Source organism: Pongo abelii, chromosome 2 (genome assembly GCF_028885655.2).
Source record: "Pongo abelii isolate AG06213 chromosome 2, NHGRI_mPonAbe1-v2.0_pri, whole genome shotgun sequence".
NCBI classification, from domain to species: domain Eukaryota; kingdom Metazoa; phylum Chordata; class Mammalia; order Primates; family Hominidae; genus Pongo; species Pongo abelii.
This window is the reverse complement of record NC_085928.1, coordinates 208,677,473-208,701,907: the sequence shown is the minus strand read 5'-3', so window position 1 is coordinate 208,701,907 and position 24,435 is coordinate 208,677,473. Positions and strand designations below refer to the sequence as shown.

General features: G+C 49.2%; 2 protein-coding genes and 1 pseudogene across 2 annotated transcripts in view; 1 reads left to right on the top strand and 2 right to left on the bottom strand.

The window, feature by feature from the left end:
• Positions 1-14,620: 14,620 nt before the first annotated feature.
• Positions 14,621-24,130, bottom strand: LOC129058405 (mucin-2-like). The gene is made up of 2 exons (XM_063722442.1): positions 19,215-24,130; positions 14,621-16,699 (listed from the first exon to the last, which is right to left on the bottom strand). The coding sequence occupies exon 2, from the start codon at positions 15,713-15,715 to the stop codon at positions 14,621-14,623; it is 1,095 nt and encodes a 364-aa protein (XP_063578512.1). The 5' UTR covers positions 15,716-16,699; positions 19,215-24,130.
• LOC100449502 (serine/threonine-protein phosphatase 4 regulatory subunit 2-like) lies at positions 17,067-18,915 on the bottom strand (annotated as a pseudogene).
• Positions 23,796-24,435, top strand: part of LOC100457577 (succinate dehydrogenase [ubiquinone] flavoprotein subunit, mitochondrial-like) — a 29,146-nt gene continuing 28,506 nt past the window's right edge. The window contains 2 exon segments of the mRNA XM_063722441.1: positions 23,796-23,997; positions 24,105-24,367. Of these exon segments, the coding sequence (XP_063578511.1) occupies positions 23,796-23,997; positions 24,105-24,367 (465 nt within the window).

Sequence of the window (24,435 nt, the reverse complement as noted above, 5' to 3'; positions counted from 1 at the left end):
TTACTGCCTAATGATTTGTGAGGATTTGTGTTTTCAGAGTAACATCTTTACCTTATATTATGACATCAGTTCCTAATATGTGACGTGTGGGCCACAGATGCCGGTGTATTATTTCCCATGCATTTATATAGATTGTTTTCAGGGAATTCAGAAATTCTGTTATCTCTACACTAGTGATTGTGCTTTCTTCATTTTTCTCTTTTCATTATTCTTGAATCCTCCTTTTTTTTTTTTTTGCATCTCAGTTCACTTATGCTTGGGAAGTGCAAGACACAGCTACTAGAAAGAGATGTCAAGAGAACCTGGAATCCAGTAGGCTACAATTTGGCAAATCTTAGCTTAAAACTTCCTAAATGTTGACCACAGTGGATGCAAATGGCTCCGTGCATCATCTGTTAAATATGGTCAGATGTCCACCCAGGTGCAAGTGGTTTGTCACCAGGGTGATACGAACCACACAGAGTGCCCTCCTCAGAGGCCATGTCTCAGAGACGTTTATTTTGAGTGGGTTTCCAGCGAGTGATGCAAGATTTATGATCCATTTTAACAGCCTGCTTTTTATGCATTTGCTGAAATTTTTAGATTTTAGGTTTAGTTTTAGGTTTTCTGTTAAACTTGCTGGACTAGGAGTGGTGGTCAAACACTGGACCTCATTAGCATGATAGCCTGCCCACCTTGGCAGGCTCCACTGGAGTGCTTTGGGGCCCACCTGGATTCCAGTCCTGGCTCTACCAGTTTTGTGTCCTCGCCGTTACTGGGAGGGAGTATTGAGGAAATGCATGCGAGGTGCTTCCCGTGATTCCTGGCACAGAGCAAGTGCTCAGTAATTGTCAGCTGTGAGTATTAGTAGTAGCTGATACACTACTACTGTTGTTGGCTAACAAGCCAGCTCAAAGCTTTGATGGTTTTCCATTACCTGATGACGGTGATGAGGGTTTCCACTTACTGAACGCTCACACGCTGGGCTAGGCACTTAACCCAAATCCAAGGTCAGCGTTATTGTTTGGGGGTGGGGGAGACACCTCCCGCTCTGACTTGTGTGTTTGGGTTCCCGTATTTTCACCAGAGGGCGTTAGTCCTGCCCCAGTTCATCTGGTCCTCAAAGCATATATAGCTCTTTAACCATCAGCAAGTGTCAGTCAGAACATAATCTTGATTTCAGCTGCTACTAAATATCTACCAGGAGCCTGCTTGAGAGAGAGAACTGCCTGACAGGTGCCGAGTCTACCATTCCTGAGATATTTTGAAATCAGTGTCTGGCTTAACCCAAGCTGTGTATCGGGACCCTCTGACCGTGGTCCCAATGGAGTCATTTTGTTAGGCACCCCCCTTCACCTTGGGCTCTGAGCCTCCTCTGCCTTTCATCTCTGCAGGATGAAGCCCCACCCACCCTTCAGGATGCATGTGGCCCCTCCTCTATATAGTGCATGTGGGGCCAGATGAAGTGGCTCACATCTGACCTCCCAACACTTTGGGAGGCTGAGGCAGGGGTATCGCTTGAGCCCAGGAGTTTCAGACCAGCCTGGGCAACATTGTGAGACCCTGTTCCTTAAATTGCCCTGGGAGATTTCCTCAGCTTGTGGTGGAGGCATATGGTCCCATGAAGACTGTAGTCACCGTTCACCCTGAGAGATGCTGGCTTTGGGGCTCACACACCTGCTGTGGGGCAGCCCCAGGAGATGGCCACCCTGTTTCTCCTGGAGCTGGAGCTGCGTGTGTTCTCAGCAACTGTGGTGGCTGTTCTGTTTGCATCTTATAAACCTTTACCTGATTACATTTTCCTCTTCAATTTAGCTGCTAGAAAACTTAAAGTCAGATTGGTGGATCACCAGTAATGAGAATTTAGAGTAGAGGTAAACTTTATGACATAGTCTTAGACTCTTCACTTTCTCCTCAGCCATCATGATTCACATTTACTTTATTTTGCTGTACTGTGAGTGTCTTTGTGTTTCCTGAATTCCTTCTGGGATAAGGCAGGTTGTTAGTAAGCACAGGTTTCTGGTCTATCTCATAGCCTCAGGCAGTGGGAGGTGCTGTCCGTGCTCCCTTTCTGGGTTACCTGTGGTAGGTCTGAAGTTGCAGGGCTGTGATTTGAAGCCTGATTTAGTACACCGTGTTTCTGTCGTGTTCTGTGGTGGTTTGCTCCTCACATGTGAGCATTCACCCTGTGGCCCTGTGTTTTTGCACCACACCTCTGCCTGGTGGCATCCTAGTGGATGTCTCAGCCAAGCCACTCTGTTCTGAAGATGCCATTGTCCTCCACCCCTTTGCTTTGGGCTCTGAGCTTCTTCTGCCTTTCATCTCTGAAGGATGAAGCTGCACCCACCCTTCAGGATGCCAGCCTTGGCAACATTGTGAGATCCTGTTTCTACAAAAACTAAACAAGTGTGGTGATGCCTGCCTGTAGTCCCAGCTACTTCGGAGGCTGAGATGGGAAGATCACTTGAGCCTGGGAGGTTGAGGCTGCATTGAGCTGAGATCAAGCCACTGCACTCCAGCCTGGGAGACAGAGGGAAACCATATCTCAAAAACAAAGAAAGTGGATGTGCGCTGCTCCTGCCATTGGATCATCGCAGCAATTTTCTTTTCTCTGATGTGCACTTTTTCCTCACCATGGGGGTTCATGTTTTCATACTTTCCTCTCACTGGTAGATTGTGAGCTGTGTGAAGGAAGGTTCATAGTTGTGTTGTCTGTACAGGCACACAAAATTTGTCCTTGGATAGACACATATCAATCTGCTTCCTTCTCCTCTCTAAATTTCTTTATTTAAAAAAATAAAATTAGAGATCGAGTCTCACTGTCTTGCCCAGCCTGGTCTCAAACTCCTAGGCTCAAGCGATCCTCCCGCCTCTGCTAATATGAATTATTAGCCTATACTAATATGAATTCCTATACTAATATGATTCAAATTAGTTTGACTTCTATAATGTTCTCCCAGATTGGCTTCTGTTTTGATAGTAGAACTAAATTATTAGGCTATTTCAAGAAATTAATATATTACTGATAGAAATACTGAAGCTACAAAATGGCCTGGTTTGTCACTTCAGTTAAATTTGTGCTTCTGAGTGCTTGTATTCTAGGTGAATCCGCACTGAGATAGTATTTGTGGCCTGTACGCTGATTCATTCATTAGATTTCTTTGCAAAGGAGAGTTGCAAAAATTACTGCAGTGAACAGGTATGAAGAAGAAGACTGTTCTCTGCCCTTCTTTTTGCAATAAAATGTTACAAAGTATCTTGAGTTTGATCCTTTTTTGGGTATTTGGATTTTTTTTAACATTCACATATTTCTTGGAATTATAAGAAATTAACTTTGCGCTTCTGAAGCAGGTTTGCCTTAATATAACACTGATGTATTTGTAAGGGGCATTTTTAAAGCTGTACTTTAAAAAAATAATAATTGTTACATTCGTTTGAAGGTTTTTTGTTTGTTTGTTTGTTTTTGAGATGGAGGCTCACTCTGTCACCCAGGCTGGAGTGCAGTGGCATTGATCTTGGCTCACTGTAACCTCTGCATCTGGAGTTCAAGCGATTCTCCTGCCTCAGCCTCCTGAGTAGCCGGGACTATAGGCACCTGCCACATGCCCAGCTAATTTTTTGTATTTTTAGTAGAGACGGGGTTTCACCGTGTTTGCCAGGATGGTCTCAAAGTCCTGACCTCGTGATCCGCCCACCTCGGCCTCCCAAAGTGCTGGGATTACAGGTGTGAGCCATGAGGCCAACATGGTGAAACCCTATCTCTACTAAAAATACAAAATTAACCGGGAATGGTGGTGTGCGCCTGTAATCCCAGCTACTCGGGAGGCTGACGCATGAGAATCACTTGAACCCGGGAGGCAGAGGTTGCAGTGAGCTGAGATAGCACCACTGCACTCCAGCCTGGGGGACAGTGAGACTCCATCTCAAAAAAAAAAAAAAAAATAGAATAACTCTTGTTTAGGTGTTACAAAATCCAGGCCAGACAAATCTAAACTTTAATCTCACACCCAGTTCCTAGATTAGTCCCTTCTCCAGCTCAGGTTAGGCCTAAGCCTCAGGGTTCCTTACTTGGTGGGCATCACCCACTCCCTTCCCCACCTTTGTTCCTGTTTTTCCTCTGCTGGCTCCTCCGGGGTTGGGTGTGTTCAGAGGCGGAGACAGGCTAAAGGTCTTTGGCTTTTAGGTTCTGTTGATGGGTGAGTTCCAGATACTAGCTTTCTCTTGTGGGATATTTCATTTATTTATCGATTAAAAATATTTATTTAGAACACACCATTCATGTGCCAGACCCTGTTCCAGGCACTGGGGATAGGGTGATAAATGAGATCAACAAAAATACCTGCCCATGTTAAGCTCCTGTTCTAGGGAAGACAGAAAAGAAAGAAAATACACGTGTCCTTAGTACATTAGAAGGTTCCAAGTACTGTAGAGAAAAATAAAGTAGGTTGGACTCGGTGGCTCACGCCTGTAATCCCAGCACTTTGGGAGGCTGAGGTGGGAGGATTACTTGATCTCGGGAATTTGAGACCAGCCTGGGCAACATGGCAAATCCTGTCTCTACAAAAAAAAAAAAAAAAAAAATTAGCTGGGTGTGGTGGCATGCACCTATAGTCCCAGCCACTGGGGAGGCTGAGGAGGGAGAATTGCTTCAGCCCAGGTGGTGAAGGTTGCAGTAATCCGAGATCGTGCCATTGCACTCCAGCCTGGGTGACAGAGCCAGACCCTGTCTCAAAAAAAAGAAAGAACATGAAAAAAAGAAAGCAGAGATGGGGCAAGCAGGGGAGAGGGCTGGTGCTGGGGTCACAGGGGAGGGGCTGGGGATGCACGGGAGGGGCTGGGGATGCAAGCTTTCCTGACTTCCCACAGTTCTCCGCCCCTCTCCTGTCTCATGGTGCAAGGGCTCCCTGGGGCTTGGGGTGGTTTTGCATCAAGCTAATATCTTGTTCTTCCCAACAGACAGAGGCCCATGGAGGCTTCTCTGTCCTCCACGGGGAACAGCATTGGCCTAAACCTGCAGACACCATTGCAAAGGGAATTCAGGCAAACCCGCTGGTGAAGAATGATTCCAGCGTGGGGACAGAGGCTGACATTTCTTGCGTGGGTGATTTAATGTTGGGCCTCAATTTTTCACTCCCGCCGTAAGAGTATGACATAGCCACAACCTTGCCAGGGCCCGAGGGAGGGTGGATGGACTTATCCATCCCATAGGTGATGCTCGTGGCTGGGTGACTTGCTTCTGCCAACGAGATTTTCACAGATACGGCACAAGGAGAATCCTGGAATGTGTGGGCACTGCCAGGCCTGCCCTCTAAGGCTCTTGATTTTCCCCATGAGATGCGCGTGCCGCAGGGAATGGCGGCTCTGGCTCCATGATGAGAGGTGTGTGGAGCAGGCATGGTTCCCATCCTCAGCCTGGAGTTAAGGCCAGACTAGATCAGCCTAAGGCCAGACTAGATCAGCCTAAGGCCAGCCACGCCACAGGTGCAGGAGTGAAGAGCAAATGCTAACTGTCTATGGAATTGACTTTCAAAGGGGCGTGTCATGTGCCTCATCCCAGCAACAGGGAAGGCATTGCTCTATCAGTCAGTTGGTAAATGATTATTGACAAACCATGTGCTGGGAAGGTGGAGAGATTTGAGTAGATTTGGCCTCGATTCTCATGACGCTTCCTTTCTAGAGGGGAGGGCAGATGATGGATGGATAAATGTAAATGATTCTAATAGGGAGGTGCAGCAGTCATTAAAAGTAATGGCAAAAAAAAAAAAAAAGAAACGGGGAGGAGCCAGTGCTGCAGTTCATTAATAGTAATGGCAAAAACCGCGATGACTTGTGCACCAAGCTAACACAGTAACCACGGGTGTGCAAAATGTGGCGATGGGCGAGTTCCGAGTGCTAGGAGAGCATCTAGCTTCCCGGAGTCAGGAGACGGGGGTTGGCAACCTAACCAAGGTGAAGTCCAAGTGAGGGGTGTGGGCCGGGAGCGATATTTCAGTGGAGACTCCAAGGATGAATGATATTCAGAGAGTAAACCCCGATAGAGAGGGTGTGTGTCTGTCACAGAGAAGAGCCTGTGCAAAAGCTGGCGGGGCGAGAGGACACCGTGTGTTTATCCACCTGAGGGGCGACCAGCAGGCAGGAGCTCAGCGGGTTGAGAGGAGGATGCAGAGCCTGGGAAGGGCACCCTAGGCAGAGGGCACAGCAGGGCAAAGGCCTGGAGTCAGGCCTGAGTCTGTGTGTTTTGTGGAATGGACAGAGGCCTGTCCAGCAGGAAGGGAACAGCACAGGGGAGAGACCTTAGGCCAGAGCAGAGGGCAGGGCTGTGCTGGGCACTGTGGGCTGTGGATGGTGCTGGCATTTAAGAGGGGAGACCATAGACCAGGGCAGAGGGCAGGGCCGTGCTGGGCACTTTGGGCTGTGGATGGGAGCTGGCATTTATGCTCAGGTGATGGGAATATGTGAAAAGATTTTAAGGAGGGGAGTAAGAGTTGGGATGAATGTGTATTCTGGGAATCTCAACAAAGTAAATTCATAGTTGGAATTTTCATAAGACTTCTGCAAAGGCAGAGAGAAATAAGATCGTGACTACAGCTGTGTGATGATTTTATTTAAAAATATTACTAAGTTTTTAAACGTGATTTCAAATGGTGTGTTTCTGTTTCATATTGGACATAAGTAGATTGCAAGGCTAATGGAAAGTAGAAAAGTTAACTCATGAACATAAAAGAGATATGGATTTGAAAACAAAACATTTATTCATTTACTTCTGCTGCATATTTCTTGACTGCTGAATTTCATGAGAAGGGATTGTTCAGGGAGGGTCGTGGGTCTGAAGACCTGGAGAGGAGCTGGTGCTACCGCTGTTCAAATCTGAGGGTGGTGGAGATGGAGCCTTGGGGAGGAGCAGGTGCTGCCTTTTAAGTCTATGAGAGTCGTTGAGCTGGACGTCCAGGAAGGAGCCGGTGCTCCCACTGATGTCTTAGGTTGTGGAGCTGAAGACAACGAAGGAGCCAGTGTGGCTGTTCTGTGAGAGTCGTGGAGCTGGAGATCCAGGTGGGTGAGGTGTTCTAGCTCGGGGAGGAGCTGATGTTCTACCTTGAGGGCCCTGCAGCTGCAGACCCGGAGAGGAGCTGATGTTCTAGGTTGAGGGTCCTGCAGCTGGAGAGCTGGAGAGGAGCTGATGTTCTAGTTTGAGGGTCTTGCAACTGCAGACCTGGAGAAGAGCTGATGTTCTAGTTTGAGGGTCGAGCAGTTGAAGACCTGGAGAGGAACTGATGTGCTAGTTTGAAGGTTTTGCAGCTGCATACCTGGAGATTAGCTGATGTTCTTGTTTGAGGATCGTGCAGCTGCAGACCTGGAATGGAGCTGATGTTCTAGATTGAGGGTCTTGCAGCTGAAGACTTCAGGAGGATCTGATGTTGTTCGCGTTGAGGGTCTTTCAGTTGGACACCGAGGGAGGAGCTGATGTTCTAGATTTAGGGTCACGGAACTGGAGACTTGGAGAGAAGGTGATGTTCTAGTTTGAGAGTCTTGCAGCTGCAGACCCGGAGGGGAGCTGATGTTCTAGTTTGAGCGTCTTGCAGCTGCGGTCCGGGAGAGGAGCTGATGTTCTAATTTGAGGGTCATGCTGCTGCAAACCTGGAAGGGAGCTGATGTTCTACATTGAGGGTCGTGCAGCTGAAGACTTGGGAAGGAGCTGATGTTTGCGTTGAGGGTCTTTCAGCTGGAGACTCAGGGAGGATCTGATAATCTTTATTGAGGGTCATGGAGCTGGAGACCCGGAGAGGAGCTGATGTTCTAGTCAGTGGATCTTCCAGCTGCAGACCCAGGGAGAAGCTGATGTTCTACTGTTAGGTTCTTGCAGCTGCAAACCCAGAAAGGAGCTGATGTTCTAGATTGAGGGTCATGCAGCTAAAGATTCGGGGAGGAGCTGTTGTTGTTGTCAGAGGTTCGTGCCGTTAAGGACTCGGAGAGCAGCTGATGTTGTTCGTGTTGAGGGTCGTTCAGCAGGAGACTCAGGGAGCAGCTGATAATCTTGATTGAGGGTCATGGAGCTGGAGACCCGGACAGGAGCTGATGTTCTAGTCAGTGGATCTTCCAGCTGCAGACCCAGAGAGGAGCTGATGTTGTGCTGTTAGGTTCTTGCAGCTGCAGACGCGGAGAGGAGCTGATATTCTAGATTGAGGGTCATGTAGCTGAAGACTCGGGGAGGAGCTGATATTGTACTTAGAGGTTCATTCAGTTGAGGACTCGGGGAGGAGCTGAAGTGGTTCTCATTGAGGTTCTTTCAGGGAGAGACTCAGGGAGAAGCTGATAATCTTGATTGAGGGTCATGGAGCTGGAGAGCCGGAGAGGAGCTGATGTTGTAGTCAGTGGATCTTCCAGCTGCAGACCCAGGGAGGAGCTGATGTTCTACTGTTAGGTTCTTGTAGCTGCAGACCCAGAGAGGAGCTGATGTTCCAGATTGAGGGTCATGCAGCTGAAGATTTGGGGAGGAGCTGATGTTGTAGTTAGAGGTTCGTGCAGTTGAGGATTCGGGGAGGAGCTGCTGTTGTTTGCTTAGAGGGTCTTTCAGGTGGAGACTCAGGGAGGAGCTGATAATCTTCATTGTGGGTCATGGAGTTGGAAACCCGGACAGGAGCTGATGTTCTAGTTGGTGGATCTTCCAGCTGCAGACCCAGGGAGGAGCTGATGTTCTAGTTTTATGTTCTTGCAGCTGCAGACCCGCAGAGGAGCTGATGTTGTAGATTGAGGGTCGTGCAGCTGAAGACCCGGGGAGGAGCTAATGTTTTGGATTGAGTGTCGTGCAGCTGCAGACCCGGAGAGGAGCTGATATTCTAGTTTGAGTGTCTTACAGCTGCAGACCCGGTGAGGAGCTGATGTTGTAGTTTGAGGATCTTGCAACTGCAGACCCGGAGAGGAGCTGATGTTCTGTTTTGTGGATCTTGCAGTTGCAGACCCATAGAGGAGCTGATGTTCTAGTTTAAGGATCTTTTAGCTGCAGACCTGGAGAGGAGCTGATGTTGTAGTTTGAAGGTTGTGCAGCTGGAGACCTGGAGAGGAGCTGATGTTCTAGCTTGAGGGTCATGCAGCTGCACACCTGGAGAGGAGCTGATGTTCTAGATTGAGGGTCGTGCAGCTGCACACCTGGAGAGGAGCTGATGTTCTAGATTGAGGGTCGTGCAGCTGCACACCTGGAGAGGAGCTGATGTTCTAGATTGAGGGGCATGCAGCTGAAGACTCGGGAAGGAGCTGACGTTCCAGTTTGAGGGTCATGCAGCTGAAGACCCGAAAAGGAGCTGATGTTCTAATTTGAGGGTCATCCAGCTGAAGACTGGGGGAGGAGCTGATGTTGTTGGTTGAGAGTCATGTAACTGAGGACTCGGGGAGGAGCTGATGATGTTCGCGTTGAGCGTCTTTCAGCTGGAGACTCAGGGAGGAGCTGATAATCTTGATTCAGGGTCATGGAGCTGGAGACGCAGAGAGGAGCTGATGTTCTAGTCAGTGGATCTTCCAGCTGCAGACCCAGAGAGGAGCTGATGTTCTAGTTTTAGGTTCTTACAGCTGCAGACCTGGAGAGGAGCTGATGTTCTAGATTGAGGGTCATGCAGCTGAAGACTTGGGTAGGAGGTGATGTTGTAGTTTGAGGGTCGTGCAGTTGAGGACTCGGGGAGGAGCTGATGTTGTTGGCGTTGACGTCTTTCAGCTGGAGACTGAGGGAGGAGCTGATAATCTTGATTGAGGGTCATGGAGCTGGAGAGCTGGACAGGAGCTGATGTTCTAGGTAGTGGATCTTCCAGCTGCAGACCCGGAGAGGAGGTGATATTGTAGATTGAGGGTCATGCAGCTGAAGACTTGGGGAGGAGCTAATATTCTAATGTTAGGTTCTTGCAGCTGCATACCCAGAGAGTAGCTGATGTTCTAGACTGAGGGTCAGGCAGCTGAGGACTCGGGGAGGAGATGATGTTGTAGTTTGAGGGTGGTGAGCTGGAGACTCAGGGAGGATCTGATAATGTTGATTGAGGGTCATGGAGCTAGAGACCCAGATAGGAGCTGATGTTCTAGTTAGTGGATCTTCCAGCTTCAGAACCAGAGAGGAGCTAATGTTCTAGTTTTATGTTCTTGCAGCTGCAGACCCAGAGAGGAGCTGATGTTCTAGAATGAGGGTCATGCAACTGAAGACTCAGCGAGGAGCTGATATTGTAGTTTGAGAGTCATGCAGTTGACGACTCAGGGAGGAGCTGATGTTGTTGGCATTGAGGGTCTTTCAGCTGGACACTCAGAGAGAACCAGTAATCTTGATTGTGGGTCATGGAGCTGGAGACCCGGACAGGAGCTGATGTTCTAGGTAGTGTATCTTCCAGCTGCAGACCCGGAGAGGATCTGATGTTCTAGATTTTGGGTCATGCAGCTGAAGACTCGGGGAGAAGCTGATGTTGTAGTTGGAGTGCCATGCACTTGAGGAATTCGGGAGGACCTGATGTTGTTCACATTGAGGGTCTTTCAACTGGAGACTCAGGGAGGAGCTGATAATCTTGATTTAGGGTCATAAAGCTGGAGACCAGGACAGGAACTGATATTCTAGTCAGTGGATCTTCCAGCTGCAGACCCAGAGAGGTGCTGATGTTCTAGTTTTAGGTTCTTGCAGCTGCAGACCCGGAGAGGAGCTGATGTTCTAGATTGAGGGTCATGCAGCTGAAGACTCGTGGAGGAGCTGATGTTCTAGTATGAGGATCTTGCACTTGGAGACCTGGAGAGGAGCTGATGTTCTAGATTGAGGGTCTTGCAGCTGCAGATCTGGAATGCAGCTGATGATCTAGATTGAGGGTCGTGCAGCTGAAGACTTGGTGAGGAGCTGATGTTGTTCTCGTTGAGGGTCTTTCAGTTGGAGACTCAGGGAGGAGCTCATGTTCTAGATTTAGGGTCACGGAACTGGAGACCTGGAGAGGAGGTGATGTTTTAGTTTGAGTGTCTTGCAGCTGCAGACCTGGAGAGGAGCTGAAGTTCTAGTTTGAGGGTCTTGCAGCTGCAGACCTGGAGAGGAACTGATGTTCTAGTTTCAGGGTCTTGCAGCTGCAGACCTGGAGAGGAGCTGATGTTCTAGTTTGAAGGTCGTGCAGCTGCAGGCCTGAAGAGGAGCTGATGTTCTAGATTGAGGGTCATGCAGCTGCAGACCTGGAGACAGCTGATGTTCTACATTGAGCGTCATGCAACTGAAGACTTGGGGAGTAGCTGAGGTTCTAGTTTGAGGGTCATGCAGCTGAATACCTGGTTAGGAACTGATGTTCTAGATTGAGGGTCATCCAGCTGAAGACTCGGGTAGGAGCTGATGTTGTGGTTTGAGGGTCACTTAGTTGAGGACTCGGGGAGGAGCTGATGTTGTTCGCATTTAGCGTCTTTCAGCTGGAGACTCAGGGAGGAGCTGATAATCTTGATTGAGGGTCATGGAGCTGGAGACCTGGACAGGAGCTGATGATCTAGTTAGTGGATCTTCCATCTGCAGACCCAGAGAGGAGCTGATGTTCTAGTTTTAGGTTCTTGCAGCTGCAGACCCGGAGAGGAGCTGATGTTGTAGATTGAGAGTTATGCAGCTGAAGACTCGGGGAAGAGCTGATTTTGTAGTTAGAGGGTCATACAGTTGAGGTCTCGGGGAGGAGCTGATGTTGTTTACGTTGAGGGTCTTCCAGCTGGAGACTCAGGGAGGAGCTGATAATCTTGATTGTGGGTCTTCGAGCTGGAGACCCGGACAGGAGCTGATGTTCTAGTTAGTGGATCTTGCAGCTGCAGACCTGGAGAGGAGATGATGTTCTAGATTGAGGGTTTTGCAGCTGAAGACTCATGGAGGAGCTGATGTTGTAGTTTGAGGGTCATGCAGTTGAGAACTTTGGGAGGAGCTGATGTTGTTCGCATTGAGGTCTTTCAGCGGGAGACTCAGGGAGGAGCTGATAATCTTGATTGAGAGTCATGGAGCTGGAGAGCAGGAAAGGAGGTTATGTTCTAGTTTTTCGATCTTCCAGCTGCAGACCCAGAGAGGAGCTGATGTCCTAGTTTTAGGTTCTTGCAGCTGAAGACCCATAGAGGAGCAGATGTTCTAGGTTGAGGGTCATGCAGCTGAAGACTCAGGGAGGAGCTGATGTTGTAGTTTGAGGGTCATGCACTTGAGGACTCGGGGAGGAGCTGATGTTTGTTTGCATTGAAGGTCTTTCAGGTGGATACTCAGGGAGGAGCTGATAATCTTCTTTGAGGGTCATGGAGCTGGAGACCCAGACAGGAGTTGATGTTCTAGTCAGTGTATCTTCTAGCTGCAGACCCAGAGAGGAGCTGATTTTCTAGTTTTAGGTCCTTACAGCTGCAGACCCAGAGAGGAGCTGATGTTCTAGATTGAGGGTCATGCAGCTGAAGATCGGGGAGTAGCTGATGTTGCAGTTTGAGGGTCGTGCAGTTGCGGACTCGAGTAGGAGGTGATGTTGTTCGCGTTGAAGGTCTTTGAGCTGGAGACTCACGGAGGAGCTGGTAATCTTGATTGAGGGTCATGGAGCTGGAGAGCAGGACAGGAGCTTATGTTCTAGTTAGTGGATCTTCCAGCTGCAGACCCAGAGAGGGGCTGATGTTCTAGTTTTAGGTTCTTGCAGCTGGAGACCCGGAGAGGAGCTGATGTTCTAGATTGAGGGTCATGCAGCTGAAGACTCGGAGAGGAACTGATGTTTTAGTTTGAGAGTCGTGCAGTTGTAAACTCGGGGCGGAGCTGATGTTGTCGTTTGAGGGTCATGCAGTTGAGAACTCGGGGAGGGGCTGATTTTGTTCGAGTTAAAGGTCTTTTAGCTGGAGACTCAGGGAGGGGCTGGTAATCTTGATTGAGGGTCATGGATCTGGAGACCCAGACAGGAGCTGATCTTCTAGTTAGTGGATCTTCCAGTTGTAGATCCAGAGAGGAGCTGATTTTCTTCTGTTTGGTTCTTTCAGCTGCCAACCCGGAGAGGAGCTGATGTTCTAAATTGAGGATCATGTAGCTGAAGGCTCGTGGAGGAGCTGATGTTTTAGTTTGAGGGTCGTGTAGTTGAGGACTCAGGGAGGAGCTGATATTGTTGGCTCTGAGGGTGTTTCAGCTGGAGGAGCTGATAATGTTGATTGAGGGTCATGGAGCTGGAGACCCAGACAAGAGCTGATGTTCTAGTTAGTGGATCTTCCAGATGCAGACCCAGGGAGGAACTGATGTTTTAATTTTCCATTCTTGCAGCTGCAGACCGGCAGAGGAGCTGATGTTCTAGATTGAGCGTCATGCAGCTGAAGACTCGGGGAGGAGCTGATGTTGTAGTCTGAGGGTCGTGCAGTTGAGGACTCAGGGAGGAGCTGATATTGTTTGTGTTGAGGGTCTTTCAGCTGGAGACTCAGGGAGGAGCTGATAATCTTGATTGAGGGTGATGGAGCTGGATACCTGGGCAGAAGCTGATGTTCTAGTTAGTGGATCTTCCAGATGCATACCCAGGGAGAAGCTGATGTTTTAGTTTTCCGTTCTTGCAGCTGTAGACCCGCAGAGGAGCTGATGTTCTAGATTGAGGGTCATGCAGCTGAAGACTTGGGGAGGATCTGATGTTTTAGTTTGAGAGTCGTGCAGATGAAGGCTCGGAGAGGAGCTGATGTTGTAGTTTGAGGGTCATGCAGTTGAGGACTCAGGCCCGAGCTGATGTTGTTTGCGTTGAAGGTCTTTCAGCTAGAGAGTCACGGAGGAGCTGATAATCATGATTGAGCATCATGGAGCTGGAGACCCGGACAGGAGCTGATGTTCTAGTTAGTGGATCTTCCAGCTGCAGACCCAGGGAGGAGCTGATGTTCTAGTTTTAGATTCTTGCAGCTGCAGACCTGGAGAGAAGCTGATGTTCTAAATTGTGGGTCATGCAGCTGAAGACTCGGGGAGGAGCTTATGTTGTAGTTTGGGGGTCGTGTAGTTGAGGACTCAGGGAGGAGCTGATATTGTTGGCGTTGAGGTTCTTTCAGCTGGAGACTCAGGGAGGAGCTGATGTTCTAGATTTATGGTCATGGAACTGGAGACCTGGAGGGAAGCTGATGTTGTAGTTTGATGGTCTTGCAGCTGCAGACCCGGAGAGAAGCTGATGTAGCCTCAGGGTCTTGCAGCTGCAGACCCAGAGAAGAACTGATGTTCTAGATTGAGGGTCGCACAGCTGAAGACTTGGGGAGAAGCTGATGTTCTAACTTGTGGGTTGTGCAGCTGAGGACTCGAGGAGGAGCTGATGTTGAGGGCTGTGTGGCTGGAGATCTGGCGGGGAGCTGTTGTTCCGGTTTGAGGGCTGGGGAGCTGATGTTCCAGTGTGATGGCCGTGCACCTGGAGACCCAGGGAGGAAGATGAAACTGGAACATCTGCTCCCCACAGTGCCTCCAGCTGCATGGCTCCGAAACTGGAACATCGCTTCCCACCCGGGTCTCCAGCTGCATGGCCGTGAAACTGCAACATCGGCAACCCCCAAGTCTCCAGCTGCAAGGCCCTCAAACTGGAACATCAGCTCCCCACCGGGTCTCCAGCTTCACGGCCCTCAAACTGGAACTTCAGCTCCCCACTGGGTATCCAGCTGCACGGCCCTCAGACTGGAACATCAGCTCCCCACTGGGTCTCCAGCTGCACAGCCCTCAAACTGGAACAGTTTGAATCTGGCGGCGAGCTGATGTTCCAGTTTGAGGGCCGTGCAGCTGGAGACCCGGTGGGGAGCTGAAATTCCAGTTTGAGGGCCGTGAAGCTGGAGACCCGGTGGGGAGCAGATGTTCCAGTTTGAGGGCTGTGCAGCTGGAGACCCAGGGGGAAGCTGATGTTCCAGTTGTAGGGCCGTGCTGCTGGAGACCCAGGGGTGGAGCTGATGTTCCAGTTTGAGGGCCGTGCAATTGATGACCCGGCGAGGAGCTGATGTTCAAGTTTGAGGTCTGTGCATCTGGAGACCCGCGGGGGAGCTGATGTTCCAGTTTGATGGCCGTGCAGCTGGAGACTCTGCTGGGAGCTGATGTTGCAATTTGAGGGCCATGCAGCTGGAGACGCGGTGGGGAGATGATGTTCCAGTTTGAGGGCCGTGCAGCTGGATACCCGGTGGGGATTTGATGTTCCAGTTTGAGGGCCGAGCATCTGGAGACCCGGTGGGGAGCCAGTGTTGCAGGTTGAGGGCCGTGGAGCTGGAGACCCGGGGCAGAAGCTGATGTTCCAGCTTGAGGTGGTGCAGCTGGAGACCCAGGGGGGAACTGATGTTGCAGTTTGAGGGCCGTGCAGCTGGATACCCTGTGGGGAGCTGATGTTCCTGTTTGAGAGCCGTGCAGCTGGAGACCCTGTGGGGAGCTGATGTTCCTGTTTGAGAGCCGTGCAGCTGGAGATCTGGCGGGGAGCTGATGTTCTAGTTTGAGGGCCGTGAAGCTGGATACCTGGGGTGGAGCTGATGTTCCAGTTTGAGGGCTGTGCATCTGGAGACCCGGTGGGGAGCCAGTGTTGCAAGTTGAGGGCCGTGGAGCTGAAGACCCGGTGGGGTGAGCTGATGTTCCAGGTTGAGGGCCGTGCTGCTGGAGACCCAGCAGGGAGCTGATGTTGCAGTTTGAGGTGGTGCAGCTGGAGACCCGGGGGGGAACTGATGTTGCAATTTGAGGGCCGTGCAGCTGAAGACCCTGTGGGGAGCTGATGTTCCAGTTTAAGACCATGCAGCTGGAGACCCGGTGGGGAGCTGATGTTCCAGTTTGAGGGCCATGCATCTGGAGACCTCGTGGGGAGCCGATGTTTCAGTTTGAGGGCTGTGCCTCTGGATACCCGGAGGGGAGCTGATGTTGCAGGTTGAGGGCCTTGGAGCTGGAGACCTGGGAGGGGAGCTCATGTTACAGTTTGAGGGCCGTGAAGCTGGAGACCCGGTGGGGTACTGATGTTGCAGTTTGAGGGCCATGCAGCTGGATACCTGGCAGGAGCTGATGTTGCAGTTTGAGGGCTGTGCACCTGGAGCCCGGGGGTGGAGCTGATATTCCAGTTTGAGGGCTGTGCAGCTTGAGACCTGATGAGAGCTGATGTTCCAGTTTGCAGGCTGTGCATCTGGAGACCTGGCAGGGAGCTGATGTTCCAGTTTGAGGGCCGTGCATCTGGAGACCTGGTGGGGAGCTGATGTTGCAGGTTGAGGGCCGTGGAGCTGCAGACCTGGGCGGGGGGCTAATGTTCCAGTTTGAGGGCCATGAAGCTGGAGACCCGGGGTGGAACTGATGTTGCAGTTTGAGGGCCATGCAGCTGGATATCTGGCTGGGAGCTGATGTTGCAGTTTGAGGGCTGTGCACCTGGAGCCCCAGGGTGGAGCTGATATTCCAGTTTGAGGGCCGTGTAACTGGAAATCTGGTGGGGAACTGATGTTCCAGTTTAAGGGCCCTGCATCTGGAGACCTGTGGGGATCTGATGTTCTAGTTTTAGGGCCATGCAGCTGGAGACCCGGGGAGGAGCTGATGTTCCCGTTTGAGGTCTCCGCAGGTGGAGAGATGTTGTTCTAATTTGAGTGTGGTCCAGCTGGAGATCCAGGGATGAGATGTTCCTGCGGCTCAAATATGAGGGTCCCGGAGCTGGAATCTACATGAGGAGCCAATGCTGCCTCTGATGTCTTAGGTTGTGGAGCTGGAAACTCGCGGAGGAGCTGGTATTGGTGTTTCTAGTTGAGGGTCGTGGTATTTCCAGGGTTTCACAAAGGCCAGATTTTATTTCAGTTACTTAGAAGAGAAAGAAAATGTCTTCTGAAAGAGGTGAACTCAATCATTACCAATAGAAAAGGTATCCACTGTATTCATCTCTTATTAAAACAGGAAAATATAACATTTCCCCCCTTAGAATAATGTATATATATGTAACTTAAAGTTCTATCGTATGTAGCCGAACAATAAAATCTGGAAACCCCATTATTCTGGAATAATGGAATAATAACAACAAAATCTGGAAACAATAAAATCTGGAAACCCCATTATTCACATGTCAAAATGTTGAAACTATGACCAAAATATGAATACTGCTAGAGCTATCAGAAAGACACAAGACAAAAAGCTTCTTGCATATGTATAAAGCATATGTGATAATCTCAAAAAACTGTTCAAAATTATAATTACTTTCCAGTTTAAAAACTTCAATCCTAAATTTAAAAAAAAAAAATCTATACACAAACCACTGATTTGCCCAGACCAAAAAAAGAAAGAAAGAAGGAAAAATCAGTGGTAAGGTAAGCAGGACACAGAGGAGCTGATATTCACAGTTCTTACATGTACAACTCTTTCAGGAATTTTCCATAAAGTACTTTATTTTACAACCTGCTTGTCTTGTAAAATGGAAGGTCTACTTTTGTACATAAAAGTTTTATACGGTATTAAAACCAGAACTGTATGTAAAATACTGCATCTAAATGTTTCTACATAATCTTGTTCCATTGGTTCATCGGTGACTTCCGCGGGTTCGTCATCATTTTCCATGGATGATTCTGAAAGAATCTCTCCAGTTTTACTGGAATTGGATCCTGCTAATTCTTCTGTTTCACGGCAGTCAGAAGAACCACTACTTTCAGGGCCTTCATTTTCATTACCTTCAGAATGTAGTAAATTTTTCTCAGCTTGAGACACATTAGATTCCTCCATCTGATTATTTTCCTCAGAAGTCTCTTCATTCATAGTTGAGGCATCATCAGATTCTTTTTCTTGATTGTTTCTTTCTGGAATCATTTCTCTTGATGTCATAAAAGACTCTAAAAATAAGCAAATGTTGTACTTAAATTTTATTTTCAAAATTCCTCCACAGTTAAGTTTCATGAGTTCGGATGTTCTATAGTTCAGATCACATCCCCTGAAATTCAGCGGCAGCTACATACAGGTGGGAGAGAAGCCCAGCGTCGGCATTACAAGGAGTTCCATGATGTACAATTCTTTCACGAAAACAATGAAAGCAAGAATTTGAGGATCTCCTTACTCCTCCCTTTTACGGATGGTCTCTCAATACCTTCTTCTTCCTCTTCATCCTCTTCTTCATCCTCTTCTGTACGTGCTGCTGGGTACAACAGCTTTCTTTATCTTTATCCTGAGATGAAGATGATGCTTCTGTTTCTTCTACCATAACTGAAGAAATTTCGCTGCAAATTGTTTGACTGGCTGTTTCTCTGACTTCATCTTTTTTGTCAAACCTGAGTCTTTTTACCTCATGCCCCTCAGCTTCCACAGCATCTTCATCTGGATGTTTATTTTTCAAAGGGCTCACTGAGGAGACTTCTGATTCAGATGTCAAAGAGTCACTGTGATTTTTCTCTTCATTTTGCTGCATATGTGCCTCTTTGCTGTCTGTGCTCTCAGGCAACCCATTTGTTGTCATGGGGGCTGACAAAGAAACCTTTGGTCGATTAAGTGGCCTGGGTGTCCGAGGCCCATTTATATTAGACCTCTCAGTATAGCTTGGTGCATTTCCAGGAAACATAACACCATTCCTTCGATTTAAACTATTGGAATTGTTTTTCTCTGAAGAAGGATAAACACAGCTAACAACCATCAGGTTCTTTTCTACTCCTCTGAGAAATTTGTCTGTTCCTGTATAGTTTCTCCTTGGATCTGTTAACAATTCACATAGTCGCTGAATAGTAAAAGGGATACCATTAAATCCAGTGACAATTTTCAGTATTCTTTCCTTTGTTTCATCAAAGGGAATATATTCCACATTAGGGTTGGGAGGACCTCTTGGCTCAGGAGCTGAAGTTCTGAAATCATCCATCACTTTCTCCAGTTTGAAAATAAAATAGCCTTTAAATTGGGACCACTGAATCTGTTTCTCCAGTCTTGGCTACATGACAAAGAAACTTATCCAGGACAGGACAAACTTTCTTTTTCCCCCTCTTCTCAAAGTCTTCCAGCGCCTCCTGGAGCCTCTTGACCTCCATGGCTTCCTGGAGTCCTTCACAGTCTCTGCCTCCCTCCGCGGGTCTCTTGGGGACTGGAACGCCTCCCCCCACCCCCCCCCACGTCCTCCCACTCCCTCGCACACACTCCAGCTCGCAGGCCAAGTGGGGTGGGGGGGAACGAAGGGAGCCAGGGAAACGTGTGAGAGAGGGAGACCGACAGAGCGAGCACCTCCCCAAGCCGCTACCACCAACCCTCCAACATGGCGCCTGGCACGTCACCCTAAAAAGTTATTTCTTGGAGAAGTGATGGATGACAGAGATTAATCTGAGAGTTACTATTAATGGAGAAACTTAGAACTTACCATTTTTCCTGTGAGGTTTTGGTGCTGATACTGCTATTCTGTGAGTTCTGGCAATTGAGTCCGTTCCCACAGCCTGGTGATGCAGCAGGTGTCACAGAAGGACCCTGTCCCAGCTGGTCCTGCTCCACTGCTATGATGGTGTGGCCTCTGATCTGTGACCGTGTCTTGAGGGGAGACCAGGCCCTTGATCACAAGCGTATCCATGGTGAGGTTCCGTGGATGGAAGCTCATGGATGTTCCTTCCTGATGTTCATCTGCCACCTTGCTATTTAATGCATCTTGTTTATAATTGTCTTCCAAATATTGAATAGAAATAAAGCATTTGTACAGTATGGGTAAGGTATAAAGAATATTGACACATTGGACACAGTGGACCTCCACCAGGTTTAGGGAGCAGAATCTCAAGAGACATAACTTTGGATGCTCCCTGGAGGCCCTGCCTGAGTCCCAGTCCCTTCCCTTCTCCTACGGAGGGAATCGCTTCCTGCTTTAGTCTTTATTATTCCTACACTTTCCCTGATAGTACGTTTCTTTCACCGTACGTTTACATCCCTGAAAAATATTCCATTTCATTTTGGAACTGTGTTTTGTTTTTGAGGCAGGGTCTTCCTCTGTTGCCTTGGCTGTAGTTTTGAACTTTGATGTGAGGAAATTCTCCTGCGTGGCTGCTCCTACACTGCAGAGCTCTGAGCATCTGCTCTATATCTATTTTTGTCCTCCATTCCCTCCCTGAGACCCACCCACACTGACATGGTTCATTTTCATTGCTGCGTGATCGCCCGTCTGAGGGGAACATGGGAAATGTCTTCATCTCCCTGTGGATGAGTGTTTGGCCAGGTGGGAGCCCTGAGGACTGTGTTTTGTTGGGAACATTCTTGAGTGTTTCTTTTGTACACAAGTGCAAGTTTCTTCTGGTCAGTAGCTTTCAAGTTTTAAAATTTCATCCCAGGTAAGAAATGTAAGTTTCCTCATAACCCACAACACACACTCTTTCATATAGAAGCATAACAGAAATATACTTCACAACCGTTCTCAGCAGTGCCTGGTGTTCCTGCTTCTCTCCATTCTCCCCAACACTGGCATGGATTGGGTTGTGGGATTTTTGCCCGTCTGGTGGGTGTCACGTGATATGTCCCCCTGTTAGGCTGAGCCCCTCTTCATGTTTTCATTAGCCATTCCTCCACATTTCCTCTTCTGTGGAGGGCCGGTTCAGCTCTTTTGCCCAGTTTCTGTTAAGTTGTTTGAATTTTTGCACTTTTCCTTTATTATTCCCATTACTATGTTTTTGAGACAGAGTCTCACTCTGTCACCCAGGCTGGAGTGCAGTGGCGCAATCTCAGCTCACTGCAACCTCCATCTTCTGGGTTCAAATGATTCTCCTGCCTCAGCCTCCCAAGTGGCTGGGATTACAGGCATGCACCACCATGCCCAGCTAATTTTTATACTTTTACTAGAGATGGGGTTTCACCATGTTGTCCAGGCTGGTCTGAAACTCCTAACCTGAGATGATTCTCCCACTTCAGCCTCCCAAAGTGCTGGGATTATAGGCATGAGCCACCATGCCCGGCGTGCCTTTTTCTTTTTCAAAAGGACTCTTTCTAGATTATACCTATTCATTCCGGTGACTATATGTGTGGCAAAGATGGGTTTGAATCCACCAGGATAAACGTGCCGGGTCTCCTCTCTGATGGGAGAAGAGACAGAGAGGGATAGAAGGGTGCAGAGAATCAGAGCCAGGAGGAGGCCGAGTCAGGCGGGGGTTGCAGGCTGCTGTGAGGACTTGGCTCCTTCTCTGAGTCGGGTGGGATTAGCAGGGGATTTGAACAGAGGAACCGTGGGATCTCCCTTATGCATTTCTGCCATGGTTGGCTCAGCTGAATGCACCTCTTGAACAAGACTTGGCCTTGGACACCCAGAGGCCCTTGGTTGAGGGTTTACCTCCTGGCATGGCCACTGACACATCCACGTTTGGCTCCCGCACGGCTCGGCGGCCCCAAGACCTGCTCTGCCTGGGCTTCTCATTGGTGGCATTTCTCAAGTTTGTCCCCTCTCAAGTCTGCCCCATCCGGAAAACCAAACACCTCTCTCTCCTACATGGAAACCCCCGTCAGCACCTCGTCCTGACTCACAGGGCATCCCGTCAACATCACAGTCCTGACCTTCCCACACAGACAAGCTCATGGGACCCCGTGATGGACCAGGACAGCGCCAGCACTAAGACGTGCCCTGAAACTCACAGGAAGAGCGGACCAAGAAGATGGGAACAGCACGGGGCACTGCGAGCTGCAAACGCCCACGATACTGTGAGAGATGGAGAAAGGTACGGCCATAGCTGACACAAAATGTTACTCAACATTTATTAAAGGCCTAAATGGAGAACATAACGCTATCAAACCCCTAGGTAAAAACACGGGAAAATTTGTATGGCCTGGGGTTAAACGAAAAGTTCTTAGACATGACACCAAAAGCATGATTCATAAAAGATTGACAAATTCAATTTAGTCATAAATTTAAAATTATAATTCTATAAAGCAATATAAAAATCTAAAGAGAATGAAACACAAACTATGGTCTAGAAGAAAACATTTGTGAATCACACATCTCACAACGTATTGGCACGCAGAATATATGAAGAACCATCAAAACTTAACTATAAGAAATTAAAAACCCCAGTATTAAAGAGAGGGCAAATATTTGAATGGAGGCCTCATCAAAGAAGGTATAAGGAAGGCATATTGCCTGAGAAAGAGGCTCAACATCATAGAGACGCTGGGGAAATGCCAGTCAACAGTACCTCTGCAAATCTATTAAAATAGGTAAAAACAGACAAAAACCATAGGCCAACCCAGGTTCTAGTGATGATGCAGAGGAATTGGGACCCTCATAAGCTGCAGTGGGAATGGGAGGGGTCCCGCCATGCTGGAAAGTGGTCCGGGAGTTTCTATGAAGTTAAGCACATCCTTACCACGTCATCCAGCAACCCCGCTCCTGAAATGTCCCCCAAGAGAAAACTTAAACGTGCACACACAAACCTGCACACAAGTGTTTAGGCTTCATTCCTCATTGCCAATAACTGGAAGAAAACACAATGTCCATCGGCAGGAGCAGGAGAAGGGGTGAACCAACGCGGATGCCTCCACGTAGGGGGCACCAACCAGTAGTGGAAAGATGCACCCAAATGCCCCAGGTCTCCCAGGCCACATGCCCGGTGAAGGAAGCTAGTTTCGGTGGGCACAGGCCGAAGAATGCCAATACATGACATCTTGGAGAAGACAGTGTACCATGTTGGGGAGCAGGGCAGTGTTTTCGAGGGGCTACGGGTGGAGGGGCGAATGGAGGAGCTCTCTGGGGCGATGGCGTGAGCACCTGCACCTCAATGTGGGCTGCTGCAGCTGAGGGGCTACACAGCAAACACTGGCTTCAGTACATGCAGACTGAAGGAGGAAGGCTCCCACAACTCAAAGACAGAGGGTGTCACCTCCATGAAACAAAAACATATTTTAAAAAAACTCTTAAAATTAAGAAAAAACAGAAAAAGTATTTCGTAAGCACATTGACTTTGAGTTGACATAATCTACCTGGGAGCATGGAACTGAAACCACAGGCTTGGCAATCCCGGAGGGAGAGGGTGGAGGGTTTAGACCTCAGTTGAATGGCTCAGTACCTGGCTATAGGAAATAACATTTAAAAAGCAGCAGGCTGGAAATAATTTCTGCTGATGAGGTTGCATTTCTCCAGAGAGCCGGCAGAGTAAATTAAAGCAATATAGCCTTGCTCTGTTGCCCAGGCTGCAGTGCAGTGGCGCCATCTCCACTCACTGTCAGCTCCGCGGGAGAATCTCTTGAACCCTGGAGGCAGAGGTTGCAGTGAGCCGAGATCCCGCCATTCCACTCCAGCCTGGGCAACAAGAGCGAAACTCCGTCTCAAACCAAACAAAATTAGATAACTAACCCAGGACTAAAACAGCGTAACTTAAAAAAAAAAAGTCTAGGAGGTATTATGTTCATTCCCTGCAAGCCAATAGAGGCCATGTCTGGGGCATACATTTAAAAAAATGATCCTCAAGATAAAGTTATGGTCACAAATATGTTGTGTACGGTGTTATTAAGAGCAAAAATGGGAAACAACCCAAATATCAATAAAATGGGACTCAACCCTTGCAAATTTACTAAAATAACTGAAAATTGTTAAACATGCAGAAGACGAAGATTTTAATAATTTAAAGTGAAAAGACAGGAAACATAATTACTAATGATTATCGGTTTATTTTTCATGCCACTTCATTCCACAAACATATTTCAGATACCTTAGAAAAAGACACACTAGAAATATTAAAATACTATCTGAACCAGAAGCAAAATCAGGGTAAGCTAGCAGAAAGGCATATAAGCCAAAGGGCTCTACCCAGCTTTCAAAGCTGACCACGGCCCTGCGCAGTGACTATGTCGGTAATCTCCGCACTTGGGGAGGCCGAGGAGGGAGGATCACTTCAGGCCAGAAGTTCGAGACCAGCCTGGGCAACAGCAAGATCCCGCCTCTACAAAAAATTTAAAAATCAGCCAGAAGCCAGAGGCTGGGGACATGGCTGATGATCTCTCCCCCCTCCCTCGGAGGCCGGAAACCGACGGTCTCTCCCGCTCACTAGAGGCCGGAGGCCCCGGGCCGCTCCCGCCCACCTCAGCGGATGAGCGCCGCCCCTTGGATCCCATTTCCTGTGGTCTGGACGTTCAGGCCCTCTCGGTCTGGGAGATCCCGGAGAACCACCCACGGGGCTTTAAAAAATGTTGGTGCCCAACACCTCCCCGAAATAGGGCCCGCCCCATCTCGGTCGGGGAGCGCGGGACCTCCGTGTCCACCCAGCGGCAACGTCCGCGGGTCCGCTTTGCGCAGGCGCGGCGCCCCCGCCCCTTAGACCCTGGCCCGGCGTGGCGTGGTGCGCAGGCGCGGTGTCCCCCAATACCGCCCCCCCCTCCCTGACCCGGGCGTGGTGCGCGGGTCGAGTCCCCCCCGCGCCACAAGCTCTAACCCCGTGTGGTGCGCAGGCGCAGTCTGCGCAGGGACTGCGGGACTGCGCGGCGGCGACTACCGACATATCGGGGGTTCGGGGCCTGTCGCGCCTGCTAAGCGCTTGGCGCCTGGCGCTGGCCAAGGCGGTGAGTCCCTGCGGCGGACCGGGGCGGGGCAGGGCAGGTGGGGGGCGAGGCGGCGGTAGGAGAGGGAC

Bases quoted from the DNA above. Each gene is read 5' to 3' on its own strand.
- LOC129058405 (XM_063722442.1), bottom strand. From the start codon at position 15,715: ATGCATGGCCCTCAAACTGGAACATCAGCTCCCCACCGGGTCTCCAGC.